This window comes from Anopheles ziemanni, chromosome 2 (genome assembly GCF_943734765.1).
Source record: "Anopheles ziemanni chromosome 2, idAnoZiCoDA_A2_x.2, whole genome shotgun sequence".
In the NCBI taxonomy this organism is placed as follows: Eukaryota; Metazoa; Arthropoda; class Insecta; order Diptera; family Culicidae; genus Anopheles; species Anopheles ziemanni.
In genome coordinates this window covers 76,453,600-76,466,528 of record NC_080705.1, presented here as the reverse complement: position 1 = coordinate 76,466,528, position 12,929 = coordinate 76,453,600, and the positions used below count along the sequence as shown (strand labels likewise).

At 41.8% G+C, this 12,929-nt stretch overlaps 3 protein-coding genes across 3 annotated transcripts; all 3 read right to left on the bottom strand.

Annotated features, from left to right (window-relative positions):
• Window positions 1–1,074: 1,074 nt before the first annotated feature.
• LOC131294388 (histidine-rich glycoprotein-like) lies at window positions 1,075–3,414 on the bottom strand. Its single transcript, XM_058322437.1, has 2 exons — window positions 3,025–3,414; window positions 1,075–1,515 (listed from the first exon to the last, which is right to left on the bottom strand). Exons 1-2 carry the CDS (start codon window positions 3,412–3,414, stop codon window positions 1,075–1,077), a joined length of 831 nt encoding a protein of 276 aa, XP_058178420.1.
• Window positions 3,415–5,282: 1,868 nt separating this feature from the next.
• LOC131294387 (cuticle protein 19.8-like) lies at window positions 5,283–8,744 on the bottom strand. Its single transcript, XM_058322436.1, has 4 exons — window positions 8,736–8,744; window positions 8,283–8,657; window positions 5,724–5,804; window positions 5,283–5,633 (listed from the first exon to the last, which is right to left on the bottom strand). Exons 1-4 carry the CDS (start codon window positions 8,742–8,744, stop codon window positions 5,283–5,285), a joined length of 816 nt encoding a protein of 271 aa, XP_058178419.1.
• A 2,447-nt stretch (window positions 8,745–11,191) lies between these two features.
• LOC131294386 (uncharacterized) lies at window positions 11,192–12,450 on the bottom strand. Its single transcript, XM_058322435.1, has 3 exons — window positions 12,442–12,450; window positions 11,519–12,020; window positions 11,192–11,421 (listed from the first exon to the last, which is right to left on the bottom strand). Exons 1-3 carry the CDS (start codon window positions 12,448–12,450, stop codon window positions 11,192–11,194), a joined length of 741 nt encoding a protein of 246 aa, XP_058178418.1.
• Between the last annotated feature and the right edge of the window lie 479 nt (window positions 12,451–12,929).

Below are 12,929 nucleotides of genomic sequence, written 5' to 3'. Positions count from 1 at the left end.
TCGGCCCATGAGCGCCGGGGCTCACCACCTCGATAGCGTGGGTTCGAATCCCAACCGAGACCAGACCCCTCCCCTGTACAAGAGGACTGACTATCCACGTAAATCAGGGAAACAAATCTTATAAGCCCTTAACGGGCAGGCATGACCAAGAGGTCGTTACGCCAAGAAGAAGAAGAAGAATGTAGATTTGCGTCTTTAACAACTAATCAGTTCACCTTAATCCTATCTCCAAACTTTGTTCACTTAATGCAAGGTACTCAAATCTTTTCAAATCGTATTTATTACTTGCTGAAAACACTTGCAAGGATTGAAAAAAACACTTGCAAGGATTTTCACATTTTCACAGTGTGCTGTGTTTTGCACAGGATGCTTGTAGCTTCACTTAGTTTTGGTAATATTATTTGTTCTTTTCACACCAACACTATTGCGGCCAGGTCATAGAGCAACATTGATAGAGGTTCTAAACCTTTTGTAATATTTAATTCTGGTATGTGTGTTGAATTATTTATCCTGCAATTTTACTATTAAAAATGTATACCAACTGTCATGACCCTCTGAGTGAATTGTGTTAGACAACTCCCAGCTTTGGTTAGTAGTTAGTCAACTTCGGAAAGATACGAAATGATGTCGCGTAGCAAAAGGGTTGGTTTGACTCTTCCCAGTAGTTCTATCTACTGTATCTATCTATACAAATGTTCTATCTGTTCGCGAGTTCACGGAGTGATCGATAGCGTCTATTATTTCTCACGATAAAGTCACAGACATAAGAGAACCGGAGCTTCGTATCTACACCACGGATAATTCAACATTGCCATTGGACATTGGATATTACTTCTCATTCTAAGGATAATGGGATTTTATATACTTGACCGTCGTATGTTTAGTCATGCAATATGTGTGATCTAAAATTAGAAATTAGAAATTAGTTGTATAAAGAACAAAGCAACTGAATATTGAGGAATAAAATACAGACAGATGACAAATGCGAAAAAGTTCGGTTAAAAACTTCTTTTTTCATTTATTTAATTTTTCTTTAATTTAATATCAGTGTTGCAGATGCTTGATTTAATGCGTTTAATGATGATGTTGGTCCAGCTTTGCATAGCTGCTGGCGTGTCCGTGGCCATGACCTCCGTACGAGTGTCCTTCCTCATGATGTCCGTACACTTCCGGATGGTGGGCATGTCCGACTCGCTTCACATGAGCCTGGAATCCGTTGTGTTTGTCCGAGGAGTACTCGACCACTCGCTCGGTTCCGTCGGCTTCGTGGAGGGTGTAGGCTCCCTTGACGACGTCTCCATCCCGGTGTTCCCACTGGCTCTTGTGGTCTCCGGTATGGGGGTCCTTCACTCCATACTCAAACTTGTAGCTCGGATGCGAATGGTAATCGTGGTGTTCGTGTTCATAACAGAACACGGCAACGGCCAGCAGGACGAGGGTGGCGATGGTGATTTTCATCATTTTGGAAAGGGTTCTTTGGTGTTGTCCTTTGATGCGATGTTGGTTGGGCTGTGGCTGTGGATCGACTGTTGACTAGTAGCTGACTCGAGCGAGCTTAAGTAGTACGAGAATGGAGGTGGATAAGGAAACTCAACTTTCATTCGCCAGTGTATGTGCGTTTAAGTTGCAAGACAAACAACATTGTAGGTTGGTATGAAAACATTCATTTTCACTCATCAAGGTTAAGCAAAATGTTTAAGCATTATTTTACACTCAGTTTTATAACTTGTTTGTCTATATAACTTCTTCAGAATGAAAATTGCTCAATAAATTTGCCAAGAATCATGTATGGTAGCTAAAAATATATCGTTTTAGTTTCTGTATCGCGCCTGTTCTGCTTACAAAGTGATTTAAATAATTTATGCTTCAATTGAATCATTACATTCTCTCCATTATTCAGTTTTACGGAATCGTTTCACATGATACAGGGTGGAGTAGAGAAATATGACAATTTGAAATGCCATTAAACTGGAAAAGCACAACCGTACTATGTTTGGATATTGTTTTATTTTTATCTAGTGCTCTATTGTTAGTTTTATTTTATTTTAATATATCTCTTTTCGTCCCTTTTTCTGAAATGTTGCTTCACTCTTCCGAGCATAACTATGGGAATTCTGTCGATGGTATGGTGTGTTTTATTTTTTCGTTGTTTCAGTCAGTCCGAGGTTTATCGTTTTAGACGATCGATTTGAGATAATTACATTTGAAAAGTGGCAGGAAAACGGTGAACGCCCGTTAGTCGTTTGCCTAACGTATGAAGACATTTGATTTGTGTGACCATAAAATTAACCGAACCTTTTTTTTAAAAGAGCTCAATATAATCCCATTTTGACTACGTTTCGTTAATTAGTATCCATTTCAAATAGCAGAGCTAACATAGGGTACAAGTTCGTTCGGCCACCCTTTGACATCATTTCAGTCGAGACCAACAAGAAGACCTGTTTCCCCCTATACAAAGCGAAAAAAATCCGTTAAGCTTTTAATGGGCTGACTTAACCGAAGAGAAGAAGGTAATATACCATTTGTTGATCTATTTCGTACTATTTATTGTATTACTTATGCATAAGGGTTGTAAATACTAAAGTTCTAAAGTTTTCCAAAACATTTATTTAATTTATTCCCTCAAAATAGCCATATTTTAAACATACCATTAGCGTTCTGTAGCATTGATTTATATGCTGTGCAAATTAAATATTTTGCAGCTTTGGATCAAAGCAGTTTGTTGGTACTCGGAATGACCTAAGGAACTGGGTGTGCCATGAATTGGATTCCCATCCAAGACCCAACCATGTTCTCTATAGAAGAATAAGCCAATATAAAATGTATGTACTTAGGAGTAAACATGAACGAAACGGTCGAAGTACAAGAAAAAATAGATTTAAATGCAGAATAAATTTTATCAAAGCATGTTTTTAACGATGCTTGTTTTTCGGAATAAAACCTTAATGAATACTTCGAATTAGTTTACTTTAAAATTTTATTTATTTCACATGCAGTAGGCTACACTGACTTCTAATCGCATTAATGATGATGCTGGTACAGGTTGCCGTTGGCGTAGCTGTTGGCGTGTCCGTGGCCATGACCTCCATACGAGTGTCCTCCCTCATGGTGTCCGTACACTTCCGGATGGTGAGCATGTCCGACTCGCTTCACATGAGCCTGGAATCCGTTGTGCTTGTCCGAGGAGTACTCGACCACTCGCTCGGTTCCGTCGGCTTCGTGCAGACTGTACGCTCCCTTGACGACATCTCCATCCCGGTGTTCCCACTGGCTCTTATGGTCTCCGGTGTGGGGGTCCTTCACTCCATACTCGAACTTGTAGCTCGGATGCGAATGGTAATCGTGGTGTTCGTGCTCGTAACCGAACGCGGCAACAGCGAATAGGGCGAGGACGGCAATGGTGATCTTCATCATGTTGGATAGGTTTCTTTGGTAGTTTTACTGCTGCTCACCGAGATACGTTCAACGATCGACTGTGCCTTGATCGGTAGCGTTCGCAAGCTTAAATAGTGTTCAGCCTTGTGTGGAAAGCGTCATTTTCGGCTCCCATTTTCACGTGCCAGCGGTTGCATTGTAACCTTGATTCGTATTTTCTTTGACTGGAACTGTGGGTGGGGACATGGTGTCGTTTCGATTGGGAGAGAAGTCATGACTTTCGATTGATTTCCCAGTGGGCTTTCTTGTATCGTTCATTTCGGGTTTAAAAGAGGTAGTACGCTTGATTAGTTTAATTAAACCTGGTTATCGATTTGCAATATTAGGCAATAGAGCCTTTTAACTTGTTCTTGTATTCATGTGTGCTTTATGAATTATCTCGGTAACATATGTATGTATAAAAATATTGATGAAAGATTGAGTCTCAGCAAACGCTTCACTTGATGCGGTGCTTCACACGAGGCAATTAGGGGGAAAAATAATAATATGCTTTCAATGTAGCCAGCGTCGTTGTCCGGCGGTGCGGTGACTAGTTTTATGTAAGCCTGAAGCTTCTGTCAGGAGGGTAAAACATTCCTCGCAAATGAGATGAAGTGTTATGATTTTTATGTTGTTGTTTTGTATGCCGTCATAGGTTGACCACGCTAAAGCCACGCTCTTTGCCCATTTATTGTACGGGGTTTAGTTTTGTGCTTGTCGCTGGATGCAAGTGTTAAGCTCCAGACTTGACGGATCATGCCAGACGTAAAGGGGTGTGCCTGTGGCTATTTTTCCATTGTAGGGTCCGTCGATCTTCACCTGGTGACATAATACTGAAACGATGGGGGATGTCGCATGCAGTATGCTTCGGGATATGGTAAGTTATCCAATAGGTTCAATATGAGCTCAATGGTGCAATGTTTCGACAAAGGGATGCGATTATGAGATTTCACATATTGATACTAATAAATAATGATCTTCCACACCAAATCTATCTCAGTAATTATTTGACTATTATCATAATTTGATATTAGTTGTATTACTGGAATACTTTGTTGAAGCTTGACTCATCTCAATGATAATATCAATTTTATTCTGTTAATACACGTTTTGTGACAGTTTGGGCTGCCTCAACAAAATAGATAAGGAAAATATTATTTATTATTATTGGGAAAATAAATTCTAATGAAGGCAATCGAAAATGCAATGATTGCAATTTTAATTAAACTGGTCAATTTGCAAATGTCTTATTTTTATGCATTCAAGTAAAATCTCTAGATTTTTCAGGCGTCTCATATGACGAAAACGATTTATCCTGACACTTAAAAAGGGAAAGAAAATGATTAAATCAATTTTAATTAAACTGGTTAATTTGCAAATGTCTTATTTTTATGCATTCAAGTAAAGGCTGCGTACTACTAGGCTACTCTTAAAGGCTACGTACTATCGAGTGTCCCCGAGTGAATATCCCACGTTTTATGTTGTTATCTTAGTATTTGCTATTCTGTAATAGAGGATTGATCAAGTAGGAAACGATAACGATGTGTAACGGGAAACCTAAATCGTCTTTCGTTTTCAACAAAAGAACGTGTGTTTTGTTTCCGAAAAACAATATGAAGTGCCCAACCAGTTGTATGCCAGTTGGTGCATACATTTAGTGAAATAAAACATTTCATCGCATTTCATTTGATATGTTTTTCAATAGTCTTTGTGGTTTATTTTCAGTTTAAGAGAACTGATTGAGCTCGGTAAGATATCACATTCGGAGTAGGAAGTAAAGAGGAGACCCCAGCTCTAGCACTAACGTAGGCCGACCGGGGGTAAACCATCGGGCACGGGAACTCATACTGGCGATGTGCCTGTGCCACTTAGTGGTGTCCACCGTACACCTGCGGGTGGTGCGCATGTCCAACCTTCTTCACGACAGCCTCGAAGCCACTGTGCTTGTCCGACTTGTACTCCACGACGCGCTCCGTGCCGTCCGGCTCCTGCAGCGAGTACTGGCCCTTGACGACATCCCCGTCCCGGACTTCCCACTGGCTCTTGTGGTCACCGGTGTGCGGGTCCTTCACGCCGTACTCGAACTTGTACTTCGGGTACGCGTAGTAGTCCTTCGGCTCCTCGTGGTGATGGCCACCGTATCCGCTGAGCCCATGCTCTCCCCCGCTGTAGTACTGGGCGGAAGCAACCACGGCCAGGCAGGCGACGACGGCGACGATCTACGTGGGAGGTGAGGGTATAGAAAGTGACAGTTTCAGCTTCCGTTGCGTTGCATATCGGTTTGCAGCCGAGCGGTGCGGAAAACTTACCTTGAACATTGTTAGCTTGATTGCTGCTGCTGCTGAAGGAAATGTGAACGATGGAACGGTTGACGTGCAACTGATACCTGGCTGGGGCACGTGGTCGGTTATTTATACGTGCGGGTGCTTTACGGTGGCGCTCGCGCTGCCATAACTCGATGGCGGTTATAACATCGCCACGCTGTGGGCCGTCACAGTGTAGTGGGGCATGCGCCAACTCTGGCCGCGACGCCAGTACCTCCTCCACACACACACACATACATGGGTAGGAGGATGGTCCGAAAGCGAGCGTAAACCAATGGCCGAACCCCGGGGGCCGCTACTTCTGGTACACGAGCCTGGTCAGCGCGGTGTCCATTTGTGTGGAGTGGCCCAGATTTTCCCAGAGCCCAGTACGCACGCACCGCCGCATGGGGCTGTACCGGGAGTTTCAGGCCGTTGGTCACGGCGCTTTTTTGTGGCACGAGGCGAGTAGAAACAGGGAAGAGGTTTTGGGCGCACGGCAAAAAGAAAAATGCTGGTGTAATGTAATGTTCTGGTGTGCTTTTAATTTTTTGTTTGTTTGTTCGATTGCTTTCGCTGCCCCGAGCGAGGCAGTGAGGTTTTTCCTGAGCCAACCTTCAAAGTCCGCTGAGTTGTCGTTGCACACAAGAAAAACAATTGGAAAATTATCAATTTTAAATTAATCGAGAAATGTTTGAGAGAAGCAGCGTTGTAATACGAGGTCGCCCGATTGGTCGGTGTGAAATTGATGACCATTTGGAAATGGAATCCTCCAACGCACGCCAGGTTAATTGACATTCTAGGTCTGGTTGTTTGTTTGTTTGTATGAACGAACGCTTTCAGTGATGATTTCAACAGATTTTCTGAGTGCCAAATTTCGATCGGGGTAAGAAGAATATGGTTTTCTTGCTTCGAACACGATTGCATGGATCTAGAAGAGATCGAATGCTTAAAAAAAGCACCCAAGATGTCCCTGAATGGCACGTATAAATATTCGATGCAGCAAAGAATTACTCATCAGTTCACTGAAGAGTCTCAAGTAGTGTTGTTTGTCGCAGTTCTACATTTGCCACCAATTTCAATCATGTTCAAGGTATAGTAAAACAATGATCAGCCAAAGGGACTACTAAACCATATCGAACGGTTTCGGAATGCTTTTAGGTCCTTGCTCTGCTTGCCTGCCTGGCCGTGACCGTCTTCGCTCAGTATCCCGGCCATGGATACGAGCACAAGGAACACTATGCGCACCCGAAGTACAAGTTCGAGTACGGCGTGAAGGACCCGCACACCGGAGACCACAAGAGCCAGTGGGAAGTCCGGGATGGAGATGTCGTCAAGGGAGCCTACACGCTGCACGAGGCCGACGGCACGGAGCGGGTGGTCGAGTACAAGTCGGACGCCCACAATGGGTTTGAGGCAAATGTGAAGAAGGTTGGACATGCTCATCATCCGCAGGTCTACGGAGGAGGACATGTTTCCCATGGACAGCCCGAGTATCACCACGGAGCGGGAGCCAGCTACGCCAGCGTTGACAAACACTACTATTGAGAAGCCACCGGTGGACCGAAACGATACCAAGGATTTTGTTAAAGTTGTTATGATGCTGCGAAAACGAATAAATTGTTGTTAACGTTAAAATCAATTGAATATGTGACAAGTTTAGATTTTTTTTCGAAAATCAGAGAACGAATTGATTGATTTACTAAAGAATTAAGTTGATTTAATCTGGGTTGAATAAGATGGACAATGTCTATCTAATGATCATGGTTCAATTTAAAAACTGTTAGATCGTTGTGATCAAATCAACAACGAATTAATTTTTGCGATTTTCAATGAGATAAGAGTTCGTTTATTTTCCATAAAAAATAGCTTAAGCAAAATTTTTGCTTAAAATACTCATGTTCAAAAATACATAAAAATGATAAAAGCAGTTGTAAAAATCACGTTGCAATTGCTATTTTAACTCTCGCTGGTTTTTATCACAGATATTGAATTGAAAGTCTTCGTATATAAAAGGTTTTTGGTTAATAAAAAAAAACAAACCAAAATGGTTGATGCCCATTTTCTTACCAGTTGTATAACAATCGACTGATAAATGTTATTGGGGAATGATAAGGAAAAAAATAATTACGTTATGATAGCAAAGACATAAAACCAACATGATGGTATTGCTTTGTAAATGATCAATTTATTTCATTAGGTGCTTCTCATACATGCTCTTTTGTTACATGTTTTGTTTTGTTATTTGGATCTTTCTTTATATAAACATTTATTTAGTATCATCAGGATTTAAATTTTGAATTTTATTTAGCAACGTAAAGCACTACAAAAAAACATTATGTATCTAATTGATCTTCAAGATGTTTTAGTTTTTTTTTACAATAGATTTCTTCGACTGTTTTTTCTTTGTTATGATACTTTTCTTAAAAATAAAGCAATCATTGTTATTTAATTTTTTTGCAAGAGACCATTTTATTGTATCACATTCTTTTGGTTGTTTGTTTTGGATGTGTCTGAAGAGTTGTTTCTAGCCAGAAGGTGGATCGCTTAGTAGTGCTTGTCAACGTTGACGTAGCTGGCACCCGAGCCGTGTCCATGTCCGTAGTGTGCCGGGGCAGGTGCTGGCGCAGGATGGCTGGCGTAGTGCTGCGGATGATGAGCATGTCCAACCTTCTTGACGTCGGCCTCGAAACCGTTGTGGGCATCGGATTTGTAGTCGACCACGCGCTCGGTTCCATCGGCTTCGTGCAGGGTGTACTGTCCCTTGACGACGTCACCGTCCCGGACTTCCCACTGGGTCTTGTGGTCTCCGGTGTGGGGGTCCTTCACGCCGTACTCGAACTTGTACTTCGGGTGCGCATAGTGTTCCTTGTGCTCGTGTCCATGGCCGGGATACTGAGCGAAGACGGCGACGGCCAGGCAGGCAAGAAGGGCTAGAATCTATCCGTTAAATGTAGGATAAGAGAATGATTAAAATCGTTGGAATTGAATATCACTTGAAGATGATTCTAAACTTACCTTGAACATTTTGTTGTGTTTCTATCACAATTTTCACTTCGGAGATGTTTTCGATTTGAAAGCTGCCGATGAACTGATGCATTACTCGTCTCACGCCATGAATATTTATATCGTCGAGAAAGATGCGACTCTTCGAAATTATTGTCATTGACGCGTGCATTACGCTGGTTACTCTTCTACCATAATACGCTGGCCAATGCAATATTGTGATCCACTTTCGTGTGTTTCTATTTCGGGCGCTGGGGCTATTATCTGCGGGGTCACTTTTCGGCTCGCATTACGTTATGAGTGATGCTCATTAGTTTTGAAAATTTCTCTGCCGTGCAGACAATTTCACATATTGACAAAGCCTGCGTGAGGAGGCGGCGTAATGATTCATGGTCGTGCAAATGTATTGAAGGATTTGCAAACACGAGTGCCTCCATTTAGTAAGATGGTGTGGTCTTGAGATTTTAATCTGTAATGTCCATTGAAGTGTGTTGTTTCACAATAGGCTCAATGATACATGTTATGATCTTTGTCTGTTGCTGGTAAATAAGTTTACCTTGAATTTATTTTTGACCACACTTTCATTCTACAAGGTAATTGTTTATTCTATCTCAAAACTTATAAGACATCAGAATAGTTATAATAGAACCAGTCACCCTTAGGAGAGCAAATAATTAATAATGTCGTGAAAACTATTGCACAGATATCCGCTAAAGCACATGTCAGAAACCAGTCTTTATGAAAAAAACATACTAAAATAGTATTTTTTATTAAACCAGGATAAAATATAATATCGAAGAATACTAAAAGATTGCAAAACTATTCTCACTGACCTTTGATGGATTTCTTTGAGAAAGTATAAAATATAGTGCGAGAAACAAGAACTTTGAAATAGGCTAATCAAAGACTGACATTTTTTAAGTGTAATACTCAATCGATTATGTTTTAATTGGGGTTTGTTAATACTAGAAATTCCAAATCACGATCACACTTCAGGTTGTTAAGTTAACCCTTTCACAACCAAGGGAAATATTTTTCCCATCTACAAAACTCGTTACGGCTTGTTCAACTATTATCAAAACGATACTTTTGAAACGAAACATCAAAGTAAACAATATGTCAAAGGCGGCATATGTCTTTCTGAACCAATGAACAAAAACGAGCTATCAAAATTCATTCGTGCGTTCAACCAACAACAACAACAAAGTATTTGGAAAGTTTATTAGACTTGATGAATTTATTTACTTTTTATAGAAAATGGCTAAGATCTTTTTTCGGAAAATGTAATATGTGATTTGTATGGGAACGAAAATAAAAGAAATTCCGATATCATAACTATAGTCGTCATTTAGTTACTTTTTTTGGTTCATAGGGAAAAATATTTCCCATGAAATTATAAAAAACATACACAGACCGCTAGGGTTTTCTGGTGATATTCTCGTATTTTACACCCCAAATAGCCAAAGTATTGTGTTGCCAATTTTAGTCTTGAATAGCTTATGGTCCTGAAAGGGTTAATTTCCCCTTCGTTTTACACTGTACAGTTCTGATAACAACTTTGAATGCCTTGAATTTTCTAACTTGAGTTTGATGTGAGAATAGGATTAAAAAGTAGTAATTACTTCTTGTTAAAATTATATCATCATAAACAAAATTAAACAAACAAATCAATACAGCTTCAAGCATTTTTCGTTAGCTTTTCCATACAGAGAATTCTTTTTAGCTGGTAAACTTTGTTAAGAATGTTTTAAACACTGACCTAATACCTACAGTAGCATTTATTTACAATGTGCTAAATATGTTGTAGATCGACCTTACACATGAGAGTTTTAGAGAGTAGGTATTTATCAAAGATGTTAAATGAATTAAAATGAAATTTTTCCGTGGTTTCAAAGCCTTCAACAACGATGCAAAGCCTCCATAGTGTAGGTATAGGAAATGGTTGAAATTTGGTTTCAATGGCCTCCCTTCTTTAATCTAAACCACAGTTTGTGAAAGAAACTAATATTACATAGATAGTATGTACCCATTTGAGAAATAATTTCATTTGGTGATAATTAATTTATGTTTTAATTCTATGTTTTTTATATAAAGATTGTTTATTGGATCCTCGCATTGCTGCGCATCAATTTGCGATATTAACCTATAAAACTAGCAGCCAAAATAAGCAGCTCTACTTTTGCAGAATAAAGCCCACAATTAATTGAAGCAAAAGAATAGTCATGTGTTTTTCACTTTTAATCACAGATAGGTTTATTATAAAAGAGTTCAAACGAGTGGCTCCATTGTGCCGTTAGCGATTGCACAGTGTTGCAACATTCGTCCGACGTCATGCGCAGCGTTAGCAAATAAATAAGCAGCCTCGGCGGAAGGCAGTATGCGGCTTGATATCGATAATCTCCTTGTAATCTCAACGATTGCACCCCCGGGGCTCTTCTTTGGCCATGCTGAGTCGTTGCGTGGGCGGCTTAGTGCTGCTTCCAGACCTTGGCGTAGCTGGTGGCGCCCTTGCCGTAGTAGTCTCCGGTCGCGTACGCTCCGGCATAGTTGCCGATGTAGCCGTAGGCGTTGTGCTGCTTCGGTTCGGGATGGTGCGCATGGCCAAACTTCTTCACGACCGCATTGAAACCGTTGTGGTCATCCGAGGTGTACTCGACGACGCGCGTAGTTCCGTCGGCTTCCTTCAGCATGTATCCACCTGAACGGAGGAAGAGGATCAAACGTTGGAGAGGTCATTTCAGGAGTTGAATTGGTGCTTCATAAGGGACAGGATATTAGGAACAGCATTGCGTTACCTTTCACAACATCACCGTCGCGGAATTCCCACTGCTTCTTGTGGTCACCGGTGTGCGGGTCGTCGACGCCGTACTCGAAGCTGTACTTCGGATATGCGTTGTACTCGTCGTACTTCTTGGCGTAGCCCACCTCCTGCTGACCGTACTGGTAGTTGTCGTACAGATGAGAACCATGCTTGCCACCATACAGGCTGCTGTAGTCGTTGCCTTCGGCGTAGCTGGTGGCCGGAGCCTCGTGGTACTCGTGAGCAGCTCCCAGATACTTGTCGTTGGCCAGGACGAGCTGCGGCTCCTGATGATACTGATGATGTTCCTGCTCTTGCAGCAGCTCGACTGGGTAGTGGACGGCCAGCTGGGGCTCCGCCGGGACGTGGTGCACCTGCTCGAGGACGTGATGGTGCTCCGGCACGTGGTGGTGCTTGGTTACGAAGGCATACTGGGCCGGTTCGACAGGGGCCGACTGGACGGCAGTCGCTGCCAGGATGGCGATGGCGGAAACAAACTGAACAGAAACGAAACATTGTAAGTTGCATGTTGGAGTGCACATCGGAAACTATTCAATCACATATCAAAAATCCAATGGATTCCAGATGGAATCGTTTTGTATTATTGGAAGCTCATCCGGAACCAGTTGAGGATTGAATGAATTTGAAAATATATTTGGAGAAACTCTCCCATCCTCTGATATAAGAGACCAAATTCGCCATCACATGAGACCACTAAGAGACTTCAGTTGATTTAGTGTGGTCTAAGCCATTACTTATTTTCAGTTTTGAAATTTATTTGGTTGGAGAACGTTATACGCTATTGATTTCATCACTTTGACTCCATTGGATAGTCAAATGTTCTTTGTTCATTGGTTGATGCATGTTTTAGTACTTCGGATCAAAACTCTATCATCATATGATGCACTAGAAACTCACTCGCAGCATTTTCAGGCTCGAACTTTTACTCCACTTATGGTTTGAACTCTGTCTTCTTGAACTAAAACACTTTAGGTTAACACTCGGAACTTTGTTGGCGGAACTGGTTCGTTTTGCACTCTACACCTCAAGCGGATCGTCTGATGGTGTTCTGCGCTCGGCGCAACGGTTTTATACGATGGTACGGTTTTTCCTTCGCCTCCGATGGTTTCAGCCATCAGGGTACTAGTGTGGAGAAGAAAAAAAAACGCAGAACAACCGTTCGTACGCCATTGATTCTCGAGGACATCCCTGCTCCTTCACTGCCAACGCCATGCCCACGCTCCGGTTCAAAGAACTTGGAAACGGACATCACCGTCAATTAATTGAAACACCACCCATGGCGGTGTTGGTGTATCGCGCGTTCTCACTGCATCGCCTCTGGGCCAAAGCGCAGCCAACACCCACCCTCAACCCCCACTCTGTCACCTCCGTTGACTGTACAATGG

Coding starts and splice junctions, on each gene's coding strand:
- LOC131294386 (XM_058322435.1), bottom strand. Junction 11,422..11,518: donor CGACGGTGATGTTGTGAAAG/GTAACGCAATGC, acceptor TCCTCCGTTCAG/GTGGATACATGCTGAAGGAA.
- LOC131294388 (XM_058322437.1), bottom strand. CDS start 3,414: ATGATGAAGATCACCATTGCCGTCCTCGCCCTATTCGCTGTTGCCGCG. Junction 1,516..3,024: donor ACCTGTACCAGCATCATCAT/TAATGCGATTAG, acceptor GTCGATCCACAG/CCACAGCCCAACCAACATCG.
- LOC131294387 (XM_058322436.1), bottom strand. Junction 5,805..8,282: donor CGGGTGCCAGCTACGTCAAC/GTTGACAAGCAC, acceptor CACGTGCCCCAG/CCAGGTATCAGTTGCACGTC. Junction 5,634..5,723: donor TCAAGCTAACAATGTTCAAG/GTAAGTTTTCCG, acceptor CCTCCCACGTAG/ATCGTCGCCGTCGTCGCCTG.